The sequence below is a fragment of the Schistocerca americana genome, chromosome 1 (assembly GCF_021461395.2).
Source record: "Schistocerca americana isolate TAMUIC-IGC-003095 chromosome 1, iqSchAmer2.1, whole genome shotgun sequence".
NCBI lineage: Eukaryota > Metazoa > Arthropoda > Insecta > Orthoptera > Acrididae > Schistocerca > Schistocerca americana.
The window spans coordinates 361141065-361164551 of NC_060119.1; the positions used below are offsets into that span (position 1 = coordinate 361141065).

The 23487-nt window shown below is 38.1% G+C and overlaps 1 protein-coding gene across 2 annotated transcripts in view; it reads right to left on the reverse strand.

The window, feature by feature from the left end:
• Positions 1-23487, reverse strand: part of LOC124600024 (PAS domain-containing serine/threonine-protein kinase) — a 218715-nt gene that overhangs the window by 18829 nt on the left and 176399 nt on the right. For both annotated transcript variants that reach the window (XM_047136127.1, XM_047136126.1), the window contains exons 16-18: positions 20243-20383; positions 19948-20147; positions 12672-12805 (exon numbers count right to left, since the gene is read on the reverse strand). In XM_047136127.1, the coding sequence (XP_046992083.1) occupies positions 12672-12805; positions 19948-20147; positions 20243-20383 (475 nt within the window). The remainder of the gene's footprint in view (positions 1-12671; positions 12806-19947; positions 20148-20242; positions 20384-23487) is intronic.

The following is a 23487-nucleotide window of genomic DNA, read 5'->3' on the forward strand; positions in this document are numbered from 1 at the left end:
TGTAAATCTTAAAGATATATAAAGTACCAGTACTGAAAATAATAAAGATTTGTAGTAAACTAAATATTTTTTCATTGATGCTGAAGTACTGTGCTATGCAAGATACTGCTTTCACATAAAGTCTTATTTTCTCCAGTTTGAAGCTACTTTATTTTTGTTTGGCAGAATAAAAGCAATTAAAGAAATAAAACCACACTACGGACTATAGAAACATAGATCTACAACCAGCACCTGCAGCCTGTTGAGCACCAAAGGAACTGTTTTGGATGTCTTGGAGCATTCCAGTATATTTCTGCCGAGGACAATCTTTGACCATGTACCCTAAGTGTTCTTGAACTGCAGTCACTAATGAGAACTGCAAATTCTCTTTATACCTTCGGACATGGCACTTAGCATAACCTTTCCTTAGCTGAGTCTAGTCTGTACATTTCATTTCAAATTGAAACTTTGTTATTTAACTGAGTGATATTGTGGAAGAGTTCCATATTGGGCACTAATCAGTTTGGAGGAGTGTTGTTTAGGATCTTAAAGGCTGAGTTGTTTTGTGGATGGCTAGAGTGATTTAACTTCCTCAATTCTGATATTGTTGCTTGCTGCTACCTAAAGTGTGGATGTGCAGTGTTACTGATAGTGTTCATCCACAACACACAAACTGATTCATTCTTTCTGCAGGATTTCTCATGCATTCGTGAAGCTGGAAGCTCACGTTGTTAGTAGAGTGGCAATTGTTCAACTGAGGCACAATATTCAGCAACTGAGTCTACTAAGATAAGATATGCAGTACACACAGTAACTGGATCGGTTGGCCACAAATGTGCTAGCTAATTTCTTCATGACATAGTTTTATGTCTTAGGTTTCTTGCTGGTACTTCCCAACACATTTTGTAGGTCAGTAAATGAGATGCTGCCTTGCTATTCTATTGTTCAAGTGGAATGTGCTTACTTCTGACTTGAGAACTCAACTTCTTGCAATATAAATTCAGTGGAGTGGTCCTTGGAAGGGGGTGTTTCTCTCTCCTCCTAGCGTGTTAGTTTTAATGTTAATGTTAGGTCAGCAACATACCAGACTTTGTCAATAGTGGTGTCAGGAAAGTCACTGGTACAGAAACTGAAGAGTATTTGACCCAATACAGAACCTGCTTCAGGTAAATCATTCTTTACTGTGAATGATTTGTTTGTGCTACACTCAATCCTGACAATAAAAGAACAATGTTAAAGCAGTAACTGACATACGGTCAGTTTTCTTCTCGCATCCTATACTCCTTTTGATCTGAACCACAATTTCCATACAGCTATAAAGTGTCATATGGTACATGGGTCAATAAAACTATAATGACATTATGTTGCTTTCACAATCGTGGCTATGTAAGATGTCGATTCTAGTACCTGTACAGTAGACTTCAGTATGTTAGTGCTTCTCTGCTTATTATTCCCTGCACTCTGATATGTATTTAAGTTTATTAAGTTCCAGTAAAATGGAGGACAGAACCAGCAACCCGAGTGAAAACTTTTTCCCAGTACCTGTCACAGTTCCAGTAACAGTCATCTCTTTGTGGCGACTACTTTTGGATGATTTGAAAATGGACACGATGGTGCGAAACTAGTTGCCACAAAGAGATGACTTACCACAACTGTGATGAATATTGGAAATAAATCAAGTATTTAAGTGTTCCAGAAGTTTGAAAAAGATTCTGAGTAAAGTCAGGAATCCATACCTTAAGGTATCATCTGTTGAACAATGGCAACTCCAAGCAGGCATGTCAACAACACAGGAAAAGATAGCTACTTACTGTAAAGACGATATGTTAAGTTGCAGACAAGCACAATTAAAAGACACCTACATGAAGCTTTCAGCCACAGCCTTCTTCAGAAAAAGAGAAACACACACCATTCATACACACAAGCAATCACACCTAATGCTCACATGACCACCAACTCCAGCAGCTCACAGCAAAATGCAAGTATCACATGGGATGGGAGCAGCAATCTGGAGGAGGGGCAGAGTAGGGGAAGTGATAGTAGTGTACAGGTGGGGAGAGAGGAATGCTCTCTGGCAGTGTGTACATAGACTAGAATGCTTACAGGATTGCTTGTGTATACGTTTGGCGTACATTACTCTTTTTCTGATGAAGGCCATGGCCGCAAGCTTTGTATAAGTGTCTTAATTGTGCCTGTCCGCAACTTAACATTTCATCTTTACAGGTAAGTGGCAAGCCATATTTTTCCTACATTTTTGTATCATCTATTGGTTTTTCAGGATTGAGTATCGCTCTAGTTTGAGTGACCTTTAATTCTGGATAGCTATTCCCACCATCTAGAATATCACTGAAGAATCTAGTTAAGCATGTACTTCAAGGTACAGAATAAAATTCAAGAATGTTCCAATCAAGCCCTGTGCACAACCCTGTTTTCAGAGTCTGAGTGCCTTCATTTCTCTGTTGATAACTGAATTGGTCTGAGAAGGTGGTGGTATAATAGAATGGTTCGGTGGAGAAAGCAACTACGTCACTTTTTCTTACTTTTAAGGAGAGACAAGAAACTGTCTTGTTGTGAAACTATTTGAGAGATTGCATTGAAATTTTCAACATTTGTTGCACGCTAATCATACATACTGTGAATGAAAATAATTTTCATGTATTCTAAAAAGTATCTTCTGGAAAAAAAAGAAAAGAAAAAGAAAAAAAAAATTATAAATTTATAACATAGTTCCTTTCTCCAGTCAACAATGGAATTTAGCCCTTTTGTGAGTATTACACATTCAAAATTACACATTTCCGGTCTAAAACTCAAGTTTATTGATTAACTAATGGAAAAGTACCTTCAACTGAACACGAAAACAACAACTTCATAGAACTCAAAGTTATGAATAGTTCACAATATGTCACTTTTAGTTGGCCATTTCAATACCTCCTCCCAAAAAATCTCAGCATCTTCTCCATGAATATACTTAACCAGTTTCTGAATATCTTAAATTTTCTTTTTATTGATTCTAACCTTCCTTCCGTCATGTAGCCTTTGCAACCCAATTTGAAACAAAGCAAATTTAGATTTTGTTAGGTTCAAGGAGTGACTGACACAACTGTTTATGGAAGAGTAAGCAGTCATGACTACCGGTTTTGTTGCTTCATAAAGAAATTCTTTGAATATTGCCACAGAAAACTTTTGTTTTTCTTGATGAGGCACCTTGGGATGTGCTGTTTCCCTAGACTGTACCCCCTTTTTTTTTTTTTTTTTTTTTTTTTTTTTAAATAATGAGGTTACCATGTGTCAAAGTCCATTGTATCTTCACTTTCCACCATAACTGTAACTTGAGGAATACTGTTTGCTACAATTTCCACATACTCTTTAGGGAGTTGTAAACTCAGTACATTTCCATATTTGTCTCTCCAGCGCTCCAAACACACAGTCACTAGCAAAACGGGTGACCTCTTTCGGGAAATCGGTGGGAGATTTTTTTAATTTGTCAGTGTCTGTCAATGCAATGCATATCTTTACTACGGTGTAAATAGAAGGTTTCCTGCATTGGGATGTCTGGCAGAGGCAAGTTTTGCATGTAGTCAAAAGCTAGTCCAACAATGTCATCCATGCCCATACATTCTTGCCCCAGTTATTTGACTGAATTTATAAAATGTCCTGCTGCACTGCTTGTGAATATCCAACCCAAGTTATGCAGCTCTTTTACTACTGTCAGAGAGATGTGAACTTTTTAACTTAACCTGAAGTCCCTCACATTTGCCACATACATCAATTTGAGGATAACTGAAAGTAAAATTGTAATTTTCACGAAAATGTTTCCTACAGAAATCGTACTTCACATTTATTTTTGGATACTTCTTAAGGAACATTTCATGCATAATTTTCAGATTGAGGCATGCATTTAGGTATTTCATTTGCTTCCCAGCATAATTTCCTTTGAGTGGGAAAGGTGTGATGTGGGTATCTATAAAATTTATTACATTTTCTGAAATTTTGTTTATACGTAGATTTGTTTCACACGTGTCCTTAGGAATTTGTCCATTAACTAACAACTGGCAAATACAAAAAAAAGTTTCTGTGATACAGCAGGAAGACTGAGGTAAGCACATTTGCAGACACGAACTCTTCTACCACAGACAATCGCATGGTAAACAAAGGAATGTTGTTTCTTGATGCTATCGATGTCACTGACAACTTTTCTTGGCCTCCTTTTCGTGATGTCGCCTGCCACAATTAACCCTTGTAGATAAATATCCTGACTTTTTTTCCATGTTTAAAAAGTTTGAAAGTACCTCGAAGCGACCATCCTCACTGATAAGTTAGAAACATTTCATTCGGCATCTGGAACTTGTCAAGTAACCACAAATTATATTACACTGAACTTGTAGAATGGGTAAATGTCAGTACTGATACATTACCTGCAACCAGTACCAATAGATTTTCCAGGAACTGCTTTCCCACTGTAGTCATTATATGGCAACCCTTTAACTCTAGCCTCCTTGATTCTCCTCCTCTTGTGCTCACTTTCGTTTCACTTTCATTTGGGAGACATTTCAAAAGATAGCATTCAATAACTTACAATAACAATCAACAATAACCATGACACATCACGAGGTTGGTGCCAAGTTAGTGTTGTGTTACACTTTCTGCGCCTGCTTGCTGCAAGCCAATGGCAATGGCATCTAGTTTGAAGGTGGCATAGTACAAAGTCACTGACGGTACAGTCTACTGGCATGACGCCAAGTGCAGCGGAGAAAGGAACTAAGTTACCGACTTGATTCCTTTCTCTTCAGCATGTAACTAATCGACCTCCTGTTATTCCCACAGGAAGAAGCCAAACACAGTGGTTTACTATGAAGTGTCATTTGAGACATCTACATCTATACTCGGTGGAGAGTATGTATGTATCACTACCACTTCCTCTCGTCTTCTGTTCCAGTTGTGAATGGTTCGTGGGAGAAACAATTGTTGGTAAGGCTTCTGTGTGAGCTCTCGGAATTTTAATAGTAATGCAGAATGCCTCTCCTGCAGTGTGTGCCACTGGAGGTAGCCGAGAATCTCTACCTTCGTGCTTATTAAATGAATCTGTAACAAAATGCTCTGCTCTCCTTTAGATATTCTCTATTTCCTCTATCAATCCTATCTTGTATAGATCTCCGACTTACAAGCAATATTCAAATATAGGACTAACAGTGGTTAAGATTCTTCCGATGAATCTCACTCTAGCAATTAGTTTTATGTGGATTCCACTTTAAATCACTCTGTGTACATACTCTTAGATGTTTTATGGGACTGACCTGACTGCTTCCAGAAATTGTTAGGTAGTCATGTAATCATACAATAATGCACATCTCTGCCTATTTATGTGCAACTCATTACATTTGTTTATCACGAGTATCAACTGCCAGCCCCTGCAAAAAGCATCAATCCCCTGCCTATCTTCCTGTGTTTCATTACAATTTTCTAGTGTTGCAACTTCTCTGTTTACACCAGCATCATCCACAAGATGCCTCTTAAACTTCCGACATTCACTATATCATTTATATGTATTGTGAAAAGTAATGATCCTACAATACTCCCTTGGGGTACACCTGAAGTTACTTTTATGTCTGAGGATTTCTCTCTATTGAGTCCAACGTGCTGGGTTCTATACACAAGATTTCTTCAATTTTATCACACAGCTCATCTGATAATCAGTATGCCTATATTTTGTTAATTTGGTGGCAGTGTTGAAGTATATAGAACACATTCCAGAAGTAAGGGACACAGCATCAAACTGGTTTCCGGTATCTACTGCTTTCTGTGTCTCATGAGCAAAAAGAGCGAGTTGGGTACAAAACAGTTGTTATTTTTGAAACACATGCCGATTCCTACGGAAGAAATTTTTGCTTTCCAGGAATGTCATAATAAATAAATTGAAAGCAGTCTTGATTGCTAACTTTTTTAATGGTGACCGGTTTCGATCTATATATCACATCATCTTCAGACCTACAATGAACAGGAATTGATATGAACATACATCATCTTTGGCCCTAGAAAGACACTACAGTGGCGTCCTTGCCATCATCTTTGCGTTGGTAGATAACAGTGCAGGACCACACTGTTTAGGTCACAGTAATTACCTTTTTACACTACATTTTATAAGCTATAAGATTTTAACGTGTTTTATAAGTCCTATAGATGGTAATAATGACTTACAGTAACTACCACATTATTTTCTTAAGCAGCAGAAATGCAACTTACATGACTGGCTATCCATGACATAATGCCAGAGACTGCGGGTGGGGCTTCACATATTTAATTAGCGGCTGATGTTCTTCACATTGCAGTACACCACCAGCCACAAACAAGAGGATTGCCATGCGCCACCACCTCCAGCAGACATTCATGGTAAATAAGCGTTATTTACTGCTTTATGAATATATGATTTCGTCCTTTATATGTTCATATCAATTCCTGTTTATTGTAGGCCCAAAGATGATCTGATATAAAGGTCGAAACCGGTCACCATTAAAAAAGTTAAGCGATCAAGAATGCTTCCAGTTTATTTATAATAATTACAGATCGCTGTTTTCCTATATAAGAATTATGTTCTTTAAAATGTTAGTGTCATAATAAACAAGCATAAAACATGTTCCAAAATCTTACAATGGGCTCACTTCAAAGATGGAGGCCTATTGTGTTGTGTATCCATTCAATGACCCATCTGTTTGCTATTCTTGACAGTAGTTTGATGCAATTTCAATATTATTTTTTCTGTGCAGCTAAACCCATCCATATGAGCGCATGAAATTTAGCCAAGAAGTTAGCTCTTTTTATTTCTATATGTAGCTCTGTTATGATTCTTTTTCCTTTCTCGGAGTCTCCAGTTACGCAATATTACACTTTTTTCTAAAGCCAAGCCCACACTATACATATGGCACTGTGTCTTGCACAACAATACAAGGTTCTTGAATGTCCAGTGATTCTCACTGGCATGTACATGCTTGATTGAAGATGGAACAAGCAAAAATCCCAAGCACAGCAGTTACTGGGTTATACTATAAAAAAAGAAAAAACCACCACTGTTGGCAATGGGTAATGTGGTACTAAAAAGTAGTAAAATGTTTGGTGGAGGTCTTTTTTCCTCTTCAGCGAACTGCTTACAGGAAACCACGTCATTTAAAAACTTATCAAATGACATTTGAACATTTCATCCGCTAATGTTTGAAGCAGCATTGACAGAGGACATGAATTATAGGAATGCTATATCTTGCAAAAATCACAATAACTCCATGGCTTTTAGAAACTAGACTCCTTGCTCAGTTAATGTATCTATACAGAATGTCCAATGTAGCAAATGCATGACTGTCAATGCAGTTTGCATGGCCTTCTATGCACTGGAATACTTTGTAAAGATATTATTCTTCCTCTGTATATAAAAGTATATACACAGAACTGTACAAGGAACTGTAATTCTTAAGAGTTACCAGTATGAGCCTCTATATGTCAAATATGGACATGTCAGAGGAACTTTGAATGAAGATTTTGGTTTCACAGCAATTATTTACAATCCTCTTTTTTCTTTGCTTTCTTTCTTTTTACAGATGAAACTCTTTACACTAAACTAAGGCATTTTACTCATAATATTACTGAAAACACTATGCAGTTACTGAAGCCCCAATCTTTCAGTATCACAAGAATATTTTAATGCATTCATAAAGATAAAAAATATTTACATTATGAAACTATTTATGAAAAGTTACAAAATTATGGACTGAAATGAATGATGTTTTGGAGTTGCTGATGTGAACTGAGCCAATCTGACTAAGATGGATGACAATAGAAGAATGATTGGCTTTCATATGGAAGAAGACAATCTTTGTCAAAGGTAAAAAAGACAACAAGGTCAACTTATTCTTCACTTCTTCCACTCCACATCCCATACCACTTGCAGTCCACTGCCATTATTATTATTATTATTATTTGGCAGATATTGTCACAAGGGACCCATTTCTCCCTCAAAAGTTCTATGAGTTGTTTAATTTATAGTTGCACACAGTACTTATTTCTTTAACCATAAAAAGTTACATAGCTGTTGAATTTTCTATTTCAACTATGAAGTGCTTAACTTTAGACCATTAAGATGGTGCTTAAAATGACAAAGCTGAACATTGATTCAAGATTTCATTTGCAGCAACTCCCAGTAGTGTTACAATAGTGGCTGCATGTGGCACAGGAATAACGGTGATAATTGACAAATTTGTGTTGTGAAAAAAATAAATAAATAAATAAAAAATAAATAAATAAATTAGAAGTCTAGAATTTATCAGCCAAACCATTGGTAGTTCTTTCTTTTCTAAAGCCATTTCCAGATCTTCTGAAACTCAGTGTCAATTTTTTTCAGTTCTCTTATTGATCCATTGGATCCTTCCACTGACATTCTTGCACGATCACGAATCTTCACAAACTGTTCAAAATTTATAGGATCTCAGTGTAAACTGGTCCATTAACTGCTATCCACCTATTTTCTTTCCAATGACACACCATTAGAATGACTTTGTAATAATCACGTAAAACATCAGTATCAGACGTAAGTTCTTGATGGAAGGTAGCCACAATTACTTTTAATTGGAAATGATATTTCTCAGCCTGGTTAAAGTATTATTCCAACTGAGCAAATACAACAACCTTCCACAATGTCACAGACAGTCAAACTTCCTTCATATTTCTTTGATGTGTCTTTTATCTTCTTTGTTTTACAGGTTTAGTACAGCAACCAGATCCTATTAGATGCAGTTGTATCATAATAGGTTTCTTGCAGTGGCAGTAAGTCACAAGGAGGTAGACTTGGGTTCATAAAATCCTAACCCATTATAAATACATGGGGTTGAAATAACAAAATCAGCTTCAACACATTATGGCACATCGGCATGTGCATGCATCATCATTCTAGCTGTTTCCGTAACTCTACAACCACCCCTTTCACTGCAATAATTTTGCTGTTGGAGCATCATCATACGTTTAACAGTAGCTTCTCTATTAAGAACTTCTCTGACCTATGCACTGTTAAACACTCTTCAATCATTATGTAACATAAGGGAAAGTCAATCACTCACCTATAAAGGACCGGTGTGTGGTGTACAGAAACATGTAATAGAAAACAGTTAATGTTAGCTTTCAAGTTCTTGCTCTTTTGCTAGTAAAAGTACACACATTGACACATATAACCACACAGACACCCAAACATACAATGCTGATGGTAGCAGCAAGACTAGTTATTTAAACATATTATTGAAAGTAGGTGCCTGGATAGATGGAAGTTGGGAGCATGTACGGTAAGGAGCCACGAGACAAGAAGCGGGTCAGATGCTAGAGTGTGGCAGGTCTTTCACCAAATGAGTCAGTGGCAGCACAATAAGATTAAAAGGAGTAGTTCAGAGGGTAACAGCATATAAAGGTTACTAAGGAGAGGCAGGGTGGGGGGCAGATGGAAGGAAGGAAAGGAGAAGAAGGTGGTGGTGGTGGTGGTGGTGGTGGGGAAGACTGGGAGGAGGGGAGGGGGGAGTAAGGGAGACGGGTAGAAAGAGAGAGCGTGGGGATCGGGGAGCAGTGGTGGGAGAAGGCTGTACATGATATGAATGGAGAAAGTATGGTGTGGACAGAAGAAAGTATGGTGTGGACAGAAGAAAGTACGGTGTGGACAGAAGAAAGTACAGTGTGGACAGAAGAAAGTACAGTGTGGACAGAAGAAAGTACAGTGTGGACAGAAGAAAGTACAGTGTGGACAGAAGAGAGAAGGGAAAGGGTACAGTGAGGTAGCGAGAAATTAGTTAGCAAAGGTTTAGTGCAGGGGTATTGTAAGAGTGCAGGATGTGCTGGAGAGAGAATTTCCACCTGAGTAGTTCAGAAAAACTTGTGCTAGAAGGGAATAACCAAATGGGCTGTGTAGTGAAGCAGCTATTGAAGTCATTAGTGTTGTGATGCGTAGTACATTTGGCAGCTGGAGGATCAAGTTTGTGATTTGTCACAGTTTGGCAGTGGCTATTCGTGTAAGTGGCTACTTGTCACGCCCACATAGAATGATGTAGAGTAACTGCAGTGTATCTTATATTTAACATGGCTGCTTTCACAAGTGGCCCCGCCTTTCAATGGGGAGAAGATACCTGTAACTAGATTGTGGTAGGAGGTGGTGGACATGTGTACAGGACAGATCTTGCACCTGGGTCGACTACAACAAAACGATCCATGGCATGCAGGGCTGGGCATAGATACTCTTGAGGTTGGATGGGTGGTGGAACACTACTTTGTGTGATGTGGATAGGATTTTGGGAAGGATATTCCTCATCTCAGAGCACGAGAGATGCTGAATGCTAGTGGAGGATGTGATTGAGCTTTTCAAGGCCAGAGTGATAGTGGTTGAGTGTGCTGATTGGTGGCTGGTTAACAGGGTTACTGGTGTCAAGAGGAGGAGATGGCATTGGAGATCTGTACATGGGATGAGCTGGATACAACACTGTGTGCCACAGGCACTGGGAAGGTTATCAGTATATTTCGACAGCTCATAATACAGATGCAGCATCCATGGCTGGCAAGGTTGTATGGAAGAGACTTTTTGATGTGGAACAAGTAACAGCTGTAGAAGCAGAGGTGGTGCTGCTGGTTGGTGTGCTTGATTTGAACAAATATATTTGAGAAGCCATCGGAGAGGTGGAGATCAAACATCTAAAAAGGTGGCTCGTAGAGTTCAAAACAACCAGGAAAGCGGATTTGGCCATAGGTGTCCCTGCTATGGGTCTAGATCATGAAAATGTCAGCAATGAATCTGAGCCAGATAAGGGGCTTTAAGTTTGACTGGATGTGAAGGATTCCTCCAGATGGGTCATAAATAGGTTGGCATAGGATGGTGGCATGTTAGTATCCATGGCAGTACGGCAGATTTATTTACAAATTTGGCCTTTGAAAATAATTGTGGGCCAGGGTGTGATTGGCTAAGAGGATTAGGAAAGAGGCGGTGAGTTCAATTTAAGTTGGGAAAGATAGTTTTCTATGGCTGGCAAGGCCATGGAAATGGGGGATGTTAGGGTGTATATACACTGCATCCACAGTGGCTGACAAGGAGTCTGACAGTGATGGGAAAGGAACTGTGGAAAGGTGGGGAAGGAAATAAGCAGTGTCTTGAATGTAGGATGGGAGGTTACAGACAATGGATTGGAGGCGTTGATCAACAACAGCAAAGGGTTCGTTCATAGGGATTATTGTACCCAGCCACAATGAGAAAACCAATGGGGAGACCTATGGGGTTGGGTTTGTGGAATTTGCTTGAAAGTACTATAGTATACCGTTCAATAGCCCTTGCTTTGGTTATAAATTATTTCAGTTTATGAACAGCCATCTTTAAGAAGTGCAGCACATATATCCCGACCCAAATCTTTGCAACTGTTCACATTTACCTGTAAGAATAAACTCAACCTGGCTCTGACATTGTTTATCTTTTATTGAAAGAATGTTTCTGAGCTTTGCTATGAGCCCAATCTTTCCATAGGTTTGAGCCTGGAACCACATTGACATTCAAATCCTTTGAGATAGTATCCTTCAAATGCATTAATTCTTACATCCATTTGAGTGGAATAACTCTTTTTTCATCGAGTGCACTTGCTTCAACTTACTTACTTCCAGGATAACACTTCTCACGGTGATTTTAGTGAACTTTCAAAATGATTACGGACTTACACTAGTAAGATATCTGAACAAAATTTAACCATAAATAATAAATTAATATTTATTATCTGGATATTTGATATGTACAGAAAGATCAGAAAATAAATTGTTTTGGATTCTTGATAAATAACACACTCATCCTAGTGTCAATCTCCTACCATTTATCACTGCCTCTTATGTCCACGGTTCTTCTAGCAATCAAAAGTACATTCAACTGTTGTAATAATAGCATGTTGTTGAAAATTATTCAGATATCTTGAAAGTTTTATTGTCATCTGCAGCCTGGATTGTTGTTTCCTTATCAACATACTAACTTACTTTATTGCTGTTAGAAAAATAAAAGGCATCATCAGAGAAAGTAGCTCCATATATGAGGCGTGATACAAAAGTAATGGGAAGATTTTTTTTCCAGAATATTTACTCATCAACATCAACTACTTCCCCTTCAAAGTAATTACCCTCAGATATAATACACTTGCAAGAGCACTTTCTCCAATCTTTGAAGCACATCTGGAACTAACTTTTTATTATCATGTTCAGCTCCTCCAGCAGATCTGTTTTTATTTTTATCTCATCAATGGTGGCAAAACAACATCCTTTCATAGTTCTCTTCAGCCTCGGGAATTGAAACAAGTCGCAGGGAGGGAATGTCCGGCAAATACGGTGGCCGAGACAACATAAGGGTTTTCTTTTTTTGCCCAAAAAACCACGAACATCCATTGAGATGTGTGCAGGAGCCTTACTGTACTGCCATTTCAACAAGTGGCTGTTTTCTTCAGATAGCTTCACGCAAACAGCACATAACTTCCAGGTATTATATTTTATTGAACATATGACTGAGGCAGGAACTCATGATGCACTATTTCATTGTAACCACATTTAATATTGTTAGTAGATTTCTGTCATGATACTTCTGAAAGTTGGAAGTATTGTGGCTATCATCAGGGTCATTATATGAAATAATTGGATGAAATTAAGAAACTGCAGTAAATTACCTTCTGAAACCGATGAAGGTGGGTGCAATTCTGCTTTCATAATTTCTTCAACATCAAAAAAAGGGTTTTCACCAAATGTCATAACATACAGTGTTACACCAAGAGACCACATTTCCAGTTCTGGACCTTCGTACCTAAAAATGTGAGTAAAATATGTATGTAACTTTTCTATGATTAAAAAGTTATGAACAAAACACACAGAAGCATATCTCAACAATGTATTGTCATTCAAACTACTTGAGAAAGAAAGAGAGAGAGAGAGAGAGAGAGAGAGAGAGAGAGAGAGAGAGAGAGAGAAATGTATGCATGGACAAACATATGGCGCATTTCATCAGCCCTATTAAGTCTTCACAAAATTAAGATACTTGTACTTCATTCAGCACAACCTCATAAAAACATTACCTATTTTATGTTCATAGGCTTTTGTGATGAAAGGCAGTTTACATTAATTTTGTCTGTATTATAGAGTGAAACATATTGGGAAATGAACTAACTTTCAGCACTTCCAACACTGTCATCTACAGCCCACATGAATTTCACGTACAAAGGAAAACTGTTTTCCTTCACATTTGCTATGTAGTTTGTATAGAGTGACAGTATGCTCACTAAATTTGACTAGCAAAAGTTGTCAGTAAAACAAAATTTGTGGAGCATTGTTTTTCAATAATGTAAGTACTTAAAAACCCTATTTGTTGGTTCTGAGAATCACATAAAACAAACTCAAAAAAAAGTAATAGTGCTGCACACTCTTACTCAACTTAATATAAAGATGAAGAATAAATCTGATTGCACTAGAAGGCTGCAGTTTATTTTCAGAGTGTAATTCAAAGGCCCAGGATTTCCTCTTGCATGTCATCAATAAGAGCAGGCAGATTAAAACTGTGTGCTAGACTGTGACTCAAACCTAGACATTTGCCTTTCAGGGGCAAGAAAAGGTATCTGTTGTTGCACATAGAACAGTAAGTGCAAGAATAAAATTTTGTTAAGAACTGATGGAAACATTGTAAAGTGGGGCACCATCTGCTAGTTACGCAACAGCGTTGTGACCAAATGTCAACATGGGAGGCCTATACTACGAACAAACTGGGAGCTAGTTTCATCAAACTTTGCAAGACTGAAGGCAATGACTGATTCAGCACTTTGACAACACTGCAGAACAGACAGAAATTGGTACTGTAATGAGGCTAAATGTAGTCACTTCCCTTAGAGATTCATAAGAACACCTATAGGGATGCAAGCTTCATGTAAAGGAATGCTCTGAAACCTGTGCATGGCAAGTTCCTCGCTGAACATTGACATCTCACCTCGTGCTTTCAAGCAGTGCAGACTCAGCACGGTTGCTGCTAGGTAGTGCCATAAGGAAAAAGGAAGAACTGTAAAACTTTCATCAATAAATTATTGTTAGTTGAATGCTGTTTCATTATTTCATTAGAGTCCCAGCACTCTACAGGATTATTCACCAACCCACTGTGACCACTGGTCAAAATCCTGAATAATCAACTTTTGCAGTGCGGACATGCGGGAAAAGTGTCAATGACATTCTGGAACCTACCAACAGGGATGCGGAGCCACGTTGGATCCAGTGCCACTGCCAGCTGTGCTAGGTTTCTTGATTTGGTGCGAACAGCCCACTCAAGGTGGTCCTGCAGATTCTTGATTAGTTTTAAATAGAGGGAGTTTAATGGCCATGGGAGTAAGGTGGTCAACTACTCCTCTTCAAATCACACACATACACTGTGAGCTGTGCAACAGGTTGCATTGTCCTGCTGGTAGATGCCACAGTGTCAAGGAAAAACAAACTGCATGTAGGTGTCAATATAGTCACCAAGGATAGAGGCATACTTGTGTTGATCCATTGTACCTTCCAGAATGACAAACATTCCCCAGACTATAACACTCCCTCCTCCAGCCTGGATCCTTCCAGCGACTGTTTGAGGACCACACAGGCCAAGTGCCACCTGTCTAAGGGATCATAAAACATAATTAAGCTGAAAAGATCAGCTGTTGCCACTCAGTGGTACTGTCGTCCAAATCCCAGCGTTCGTTGCCCTATAATAGCAGTCACCATGGGTGTATGAATCAGGTGTCTGCTGTGGACGCCCATATGCAGAAATGTTCGTCGAACAGCCATTAAGGAGACACTGCTGGTAGCCCATTGGTTCAACTTGGCGGTCAGTCGCTCTACAGTTGCACATCTGTTCACCTGTGCACATCTCCACATTAATTGTACACCCATGTCATGTATTGCCCATGGTGCACTAGAGTGCCTCAGCATCTGTTTCTGTCACACCATTTTGGTATGTATGGCATACTTTAACCACAGGGGGACACAAACAGTTTACAAACTTGGCTGTTTCGAAAATGCTTCCGCTGTTGGCCCAAAGGCCAATCGTCATGCCCTTTTGGAAATCAAAAAAACTGCTCTGTTTACCATTTTAAATGTGCCTCTGAAAAGTAAGTGTTTTAATTTTTCCATCACACGTATTTTCATTGCTGCAGGATAAGTCAGTTACATCACCTTTGCCTAGAAGAGGTTCAGTCGATATATGGTAACATTTTTTTGAAACTGGATAAAAAAGTAAAGTGGAATGGTTTAACTGTCAGCACATAACTTCCTGTTATTTTTGTTCCTCACCAAACCTGAAAAGTTGTCTAAAGTCCAGGTATTCAACAGCACCTTTGTAATTGTGTGGGTTAGGAAGCCAATCAAGATTGCAATTAACCAATGATCTTTCTGCAGGAACTCAAGAAATTCTTTCTCATGAATCGCCTTCGCCAATGTGTGCTTCCATATCAGAAGTTATCCATAGAAGGAGTCAGAGTGGGTTTCAGTATGTATCCAGCTTGCCACTGCCATCTGCATCTGAGTGAGATACTGATTTATTTTCTTTTGTGATGCCAATCAATTTTCATTTGCAACAATCGATAAGTAAATCTCTGAGAGTCATAGGTACCACCACATTAAATAAAATTACAGCATTAGATGCACAACATTAATATAGAAAAATTCCTAAATTTGTTTTGCCCAAATTATAAGTTACAAACTCAAAAGGTGTTATCAGACACCGTAATGCCTAGTTGTTTGACAAAATCTGCTGCAAAGGCTATTACAGCTGGACAGCTGTAAATTATATTGTATTGTAGCTTTTGTTCTCGATAAAATTATGAAAAAGTGACAACAGTGAGTTTTATTTTTATAACTTCCTAACTTGATAAAAATATTTATTGTGAACTTTCTATTGTTATTGATGATGAAATGTAAAGACTTTCTGAAAATCTTAAAACTACACAGGATGTAACAAAAAATTACTAGTCCTCTTTCCATGTTCTTCCAAAACAGGTTAAAATAAGATAAAAACACAGGTAGAATATCCTTGAATAAAAAAAGGTAAGGCATATTCCTTTCGTTTACTTTAGTAAGGAAATGGTGAGTGGCGAGCCATGAAAAAGATATGGTTCATTTCAGTGAGAAAGTGGTTCTGATCAAATCTCTGAAAAGAACAAATTTTGCCCACCTCTAATTGAAACCATCTTTCTCAGGTCAGTAAGAGTGACCAACTCCCCCTTATTTTCCAGGCTCTCCTGTATGACAGCATTTTTTTAAAAAATCCTTCCAGTTCCCTCACTGACTACACTTACTTTCATATATTTCGTCAACACTCACTGCTGTAAAAATTAATCCTGCTAAATGCTATCAATAGCTCACAATCCCTAATTGGCAGACCTTGAAAAGTTTTTCTATAACAACTGATACTATTGTCAACATGCAGTCTTTTTTCTGTTCATCCACCTACGGAAAAAATATGGTTTGGTTCAAGGAAATGTGCGGATCAGAGAAAGAATGACATACCCTACACTTCTAGAAGGGCTACAAGACAGGAAAGGGGGGGGGGGGGGGAGATGTTTGCTTATATCTTGATAAGTACTGGCAACACATGGATCCACTTGCTCTGTACTGATCAGCAGCTATGGTATAAATGAGACACCTGTCTCTAGTGATTGCACTGTCAATTGAATGTTAAACTCTTATCTTTCTTCCTTCTCTAATCAAGACATGGACGTAACAAGGACTCTTGGAAACACATTATAGACATGTACATGTTTCAACACACCTGTTACATTATTTATATTTCAATTGATTCATACAATACAACAATTTGAAATGCTTCGAAAGAGCCAGCACTGATAGATCAACAGATCGCTTAAGTTGGCAGCAATCAAAAACAGATAGCAGTCAATATGAAATGTTCCAATTTGTGTAGTGTCCTTTACCATACCATTCAGCGTTTACATGTGTGTACATTTGTTTCTAAAGTGAATCAGTTTTCATCGTGTGCTCTCACGTCAAGAGGCAAGAAGCTTGGTGTTCTTGAATTTTCACCACAAATGAAACTTATTACAATCTTTTGATTCTAAAAACTTCATCTTGGTTTGTGGAGTAACCCAAAAATATGGTACTTGTTATATGACATAACAGATTAAATGTAAGAAAAGTAGCCAGCTTTTTTTCATTACATTATATCTTCATTGTCATTCGTTCCAATGCAATGTGTAGTTGTGCAATTGAAATTTATTGTAACAAAATCTCCCTTAAAATCATGATAAAATGTCGGTTGCACTACAACCAGCACACTACCTATTAAGTCATTCAAGAAATATTTGCAACTCTTACTAGCCTACTGTTTGTGAAGGAAAGTGGTATCTTTTGGTATACATTCTAGAACACAATTTTAAATTATTACCAAAAAATTCTTTATTATGAACTATCTGCTCTTGCTTCACAACAGAAGTTAAAAAAGGGCCTTTGCATACAGTCACTATTTAGGGTTCTGTACCTTAGTTGGTAGAAACGGAACACTTTTAGGATCACTTTGTCAACAAATTTGTTTTTCCTAGCCAAGAAGTCATATACAAATGAAACCTATTGAAAGAAGCAAAGCAGTTTTGTTAAGTTTTTAATATACAAAGCAAAACCAATAAGGCCGTACATTGTTGCCAAGTTAACTCAATGTCAGTCTGCATTTGTAAGGATAAGATTGTGGTGCTTGATTCTGTCACTGATCTGAAAATACTGTCTGAAAATACTTCAGCCACTGACGTAAAAAACTTAAGTCTCGTGTATTGGTTCTATGGTATACTACACTGTCACTGATGTAAACATCCGAACTACTGGGTAGATTCCTAAAACTTTAACTTACAATATCTTTTTTCCTTATGAACAGATTTTTATAAAAATAAAGCCTACATATTGCCTCAAGATACACTCAAGTTACCTGTGAAAATCATCTCTAAATTCTTCTAGTTGTTTTGGAGATTCGAGTGTTCAAACAGACTGACAGACACGACAGTTGATGTTCAGTTACTTTAAGAAGACTGCATCTAGAAACAAACTGTGAATGTATTATTGTGTTCAAAATTACATTAGGAAAGACACCAACGAAGAAAGCAGTGAACTGAGGGACATCCCAGGTTCATCCAATCTCACAGGACCCTTACACACAACTAGCAGTTGCAGCTAAATTAACAGAGATGTTGATGAGACAATTACGAATACACAAATTTTGATCACATTTTACTTTGTCAAAAACAAAAATTTACGAGAAAAAATAATATCATTCAACTAATTTATTAATGTTACTTATCTTATGCAGCCTGATCAAATTAAATTATTTAATAAATCACATAACACCACCTGTTTGCTACACCTGACTCTGCGTAGAGACTAGTTTCTCTTCAAGTACAGTATAATAAATAAAAATCTCCCTCTGTCCATACATACAATCAAAAATTTTATAGTAACTAAACTGGTAGAAAATTTGTAATTGCTGCAGTGTAACATCTGCCTAAATGCTACAGAGCATTTGCAACTTCAGAAACAGAAGCATAAAGCGTAACTATTTTTTCTTTTGTAACTACTTGACAGCAGATTATAAGCAATAAGTTTAGTTGACTGTAACTTTTCTTCCTTCCAGTCTCTAAATTGAATTGGTCTACCAGTATGGTGGCTCTTTTTAGGAACTTTTACTCCCCCCCCCCAAATCTGGTTCTACTCCACGTAGAATCAAGTGTGAGAAATTTGGTCTCAGCAGGATGAAGAGAAGAGAGGCCCAAGGGCCTCTTTACCTAAAGTCAGCAACTTGTTTACGCCAGTCTCATTAACTGAATATTTTCTCATACCACAGATTCCATTAGTTGGACGATGTGATGAGTCAACGAACCCAAGCCAGGCAGAGGGCAGTGCGAGCCTTGACTTTTAACGACATAATACAGACCACACCAGTTGGCCAGTAGCCTCTCACTCTCAAGGGAAGATAGCACTTGCAGTAAGGACAAGTTTGTTTATGAGAGAAGATAGCACTTGCAGTAAGGACAAGTTTGTTTATGAGAGAAAATTTATTTACATCAAAGCTATTTCAGTGAAATTTCTGGAAGGTATCTGCCAAATTAACGTTACAGGCTTTCGTTTACAATTTGTGGATGTGTGAATTAACTGTTCCTCAAAGTGCCAGACTAGCTGTATGAGAAGTGATGATATATTGGAGAAAAATATAGAAATTCCCACAAAGAACTGAGAAACGTCTTATCAAAATTAGAACCTTTCTACTAACAGACTACAGAAGTATGCTGGATGATCATCAGATATTCATATGCAAAAAGAGAGAATGTTCAAAAACTTAGCATTACTATTGAATAAGATAAACAGTTTTTGAGCAATCAGTTGCTGAAAGGACAGGCAGAATTCACACAGAAAATTCACTAGCTACTTCAGAAAGAGAGAAGAGCATCTGAACGATCAGAGGCAGCCAGAAAGAGGGGAGATTGATGCGAATATGAAATTCAGCACTGGAAAAAAAAAAGTTATGAATTTGATTTTCACATTTTTATTCAATAATTTTACTCATTATTTTACACGATTTGGTGAAGGGTTGCCGCGGACCCCCTAGAAAGAGCCAGCGGACCCCTAAGGAGTCCGCGGACCACACGTTGGGAAGCCCTGCTCTATATTATCTCGTCAATAAACTTAAAGCTCTAAATAGTTAGTTGGAAAGCTCGTGGAAGATTCAAGATAAAAAATCTTAAATCTTTCTAACCTCATCTACTTTTACAGAAAACAGAAATTAGTCAAAGAGGCATGAGAAACCTGGCAGAAAAAGAGCTGAAAACCATTTATCAAGTACAATCAAGCAGTGTTTTACAATTTATCAACTATATGTAGCACTACAACAATGAGAAATCATCCATTTTCATATTCTTCTGGGAACACAAATGCTCTTACTTATTTCCTGCAAGCACTTCTGGACTACAGTATTCCACTGTTCCATAAAATGTGGAAAATAAACGTCCTTCACTCATGAATGTTGCTGATCCAAAATCAATTAGTTTGGCATGAAACTTTTCATTTATTATAATATTCTCATCTTTTATATCACGGTGTAGTATTTGTAAAGAATGAAGGTAGTCAACAGCTGAAACTATCTGGAAAAAAAGAGGAAGGCAACACATAAAACCACAGGAAAATATATCACCACTGTTATAAAAATTTCTACATTTTTAAAGGTTCCTGCTATTACCTGCCTAAAGATGTAACTATTCAGTGTCTCATCAAGATACGGTTTTCTGTCAATGAACTCGAACAGATCCATCCCTGCTCCATGTTTTTCCATAACCAATTGGAAAAATTTTGGATTTTCAAAGACGTCTAGGACTTTAACCTAGAACATAAATGTAAATACAGACCATACTGATACAAACAGAAGAAAAGAATGAGAGAACATCAACTAAAAGTTAACTATGAAACAACAGAAGTAAACTTTATTGGCGATGCAACCATTTAGACATAAAATTAAAATAGGTAAAAATGAATGACAAAAATTAGTATAAGATATTGTGTGTGATAATACTGTAGTGAAGTTTCAGCAAAACATAAATACTTAAGGGGTGAAGGATGTCGCTCTCCGACAAGCAGGAATGACAAGTTGTTGCTAGGGGCACATGTTCTCTCTCTCTCTCTCTCTCTCTCTCTCTCTCTCTCTCTCTCTGTGTGTGTGTGTGTGTGTGTGTGTGTGTGTGTGTGTGTGTGTGTGTGTGTGCGCGCGCGTGTGTGTGTGTGCGTACCAACAACTCATTGCTCCTGCTTGTTGGAGAGCTGCTAAGCTCTTAAATGGCAATGGCTGGACCCGAAATGCTAGTGCTGCATTTTGGCACGTGGACTAGGATGGAGTGTGTGTTTGTTGGACAGGGTGGGTAGAGGTTGAGGGGGGGCAAGAGCCATGGCGAGGGGTTGGGGATGGATGACTAGCAGCCTGGAGGGAGGCAGCCTGTTTGCCGGCTAGGAATGTGGGAAGGGAGGGATGCCAGATGTGTAGTTGTCAGAAGCAGTGGGGAACAGTGCACGCTTAAGGTGACATAGGAATGTGAATTAGGAGAGGGTGACATGATGGAGGGACAAGAAGTAGTTGGGTGGATGGTGTGGGGACCATGGGTTACCATAAATGGTGGCCAGGGTGATAACGAAAGTGAGAATAGCACCCATCTGCATAGTTCAGACAAGCTGGTGGTGGAGGGATGCACAGTAATATGCATCCATGCTGCTTCTGTATGTTTTCTAATATAATCTACCAGTTTACGTTAGATCAACTTCTCAAATTTTTCTTGTACCTTCGAAACAAACAAAGGAGCTACTTAATCTATCTTCCATCTATTTGCCTAACAATATATTTCACCCACCCTCGTTCCATTCTTTTTCTTTTTACTGTACTATATTTTGATGTAAGCTTGTTTAGCATTATATAGTGTGGTGTCAGACTGCTGTTAATTGCCTCTCTTTTATTAATACATATACTTTGCTTATTTCACATCCCAGAAGGTTTCCTTGATGCGATCTACACAATACAACAAATGAATGAATTAACAAACAAATGGACGAACAAACGAATCACTGCATTACAATTCTAATTAAATCTTTCACTTCTAGTCTGTTCCAAAATTCATTTGTCTGCTCTCCTAGCAATTCCCAATTCACATTACTGTACTGCTTCTGAGCCACTTCAGTTTTTGAACAGTTCTCACAATAAAAATTAACATCTCATTCCAGATGTTAACACAGATAATACACACTAATTGTAGTCTCTCCATTTCTGGTACAATGGAAGCCTAGTTCTGGAAACTCTAGAGTACTAAAAGCACTCCAGGCCATATTTACTCTTCTGTTTCTTTTTTTTCATGTACATCTAATCATCTTAAACTGTTGCAAACCCGAAAATAAATCCACTGGTTCTATGAATCTGACACACCTACATATTCGCAATGTTAAATTCTTCCAGTTGTTCTTGAAGTGTGCGTGTGCACCTTTGTGGCCGTGATGGCCCTTCACCACACATCAATTTTAGCAGTCTGGCCCTGTTCCAGCTGAGTCTATCTCGCTACAGGTATCTGGTAATGCAATGAGGTTCTTCCCTAATACACCTTTGTTGCTTCCACCCAACACTCTTGATTCTGCCTTGCAACTGAATACTCAGTCACTAGCTAATAGGACCAAGCCAATAGCTCTGCATCTAGGTAGGTTTCCTTCAGCTTAACCTTGCTCTGGTGTTATCTTTGAGGCAACAAATGCAAAGTTTGGTCCCGTATACATGTTGCAATGGACATGTCAAATGGTTAGAGGCTGTGTAAGCTTGTTAGAAAACTGAGATTCACCCACACCACACTGTCTCTACACCTGTGAAGTTATGTAGGGACTAATGTTCCTACAATGGAAAACTTACAATGCCACCAGTAAATCAAAGATGGTTCAGATATGTTCCATCAACACACAATACTTCATTTATCGCTCTTAAGAATCTGAAAAATTTGTCTTGGCCTGCTGTGAAAAGTTTTGAGAATAAAGAAGGAAGATTAAGGTTTATTGTCTCAATGATAACAAGGCCACTAGAGAGGTAACACAAGCTTGTCTCTATAAGGACGGGAGAGTGAGTCAGTCATGTCCTTTGAGAAAGAATCAACCTATAATTTGCATTAAATGAATTAAGGAAACAATGGAAAATTTCCTTGCCAGATTTCTCTCTCAATGGTGTCATTAAATAATTTATTCATTCTTTTGATGAAATTTGTAGCCTGCTCCACTTAAACTATTTTACGATAAGCCACATTGTTGCAGCCACACTACAATTACACTAGTGGCAGATGGAGATCATTTAACAGGTGTGTATTGGTGATCTTAGTAGTTTAGTTCACACAGGCCATTTTGTGTTTTCAAATCCTGAATATCAACAGTCCTACATGGAGATCCTCAGCCACAATGTCATCCATTCTCTCCCTGTTAGCAAGTTCGCCACAATATAGTGAAACTAGAAGATTCTACAGCAGACAAGGCCCAGCAATTGTAAAATCATTCAAAGTGGTACAGGCAGTTAATAAACCATTCAAAGAGATGTAGGCTTTGTACCACATCATAAATCCGATGCCATTACCCACCTGTAACAGTATGCACCAGGACCATTTTCAGCACTTTTCTCTATGACAGGCTGTTCAACATCAACATACTAACACTATCGTCATAGCTTACCATAAGGTTGTAGGCAGCACAAATATCCACAGCAACAGAAACAAGGCAGATGGAAATCGGTTGTGTTACATCTCTAGCTAACCAGGAAAATCTTGCGCTCTGAAAGTTATTGTTGGACAAACAACACCTCCAAGCCAATTTCAAGTCAACAAATATGTATCAGTGCCGTTGAGATTAACTGTTGATGTCGTCAGTACATCTTCACACACAGTCTGCTATAATAACCAATCCAATCCAATTAAACAATTCCCT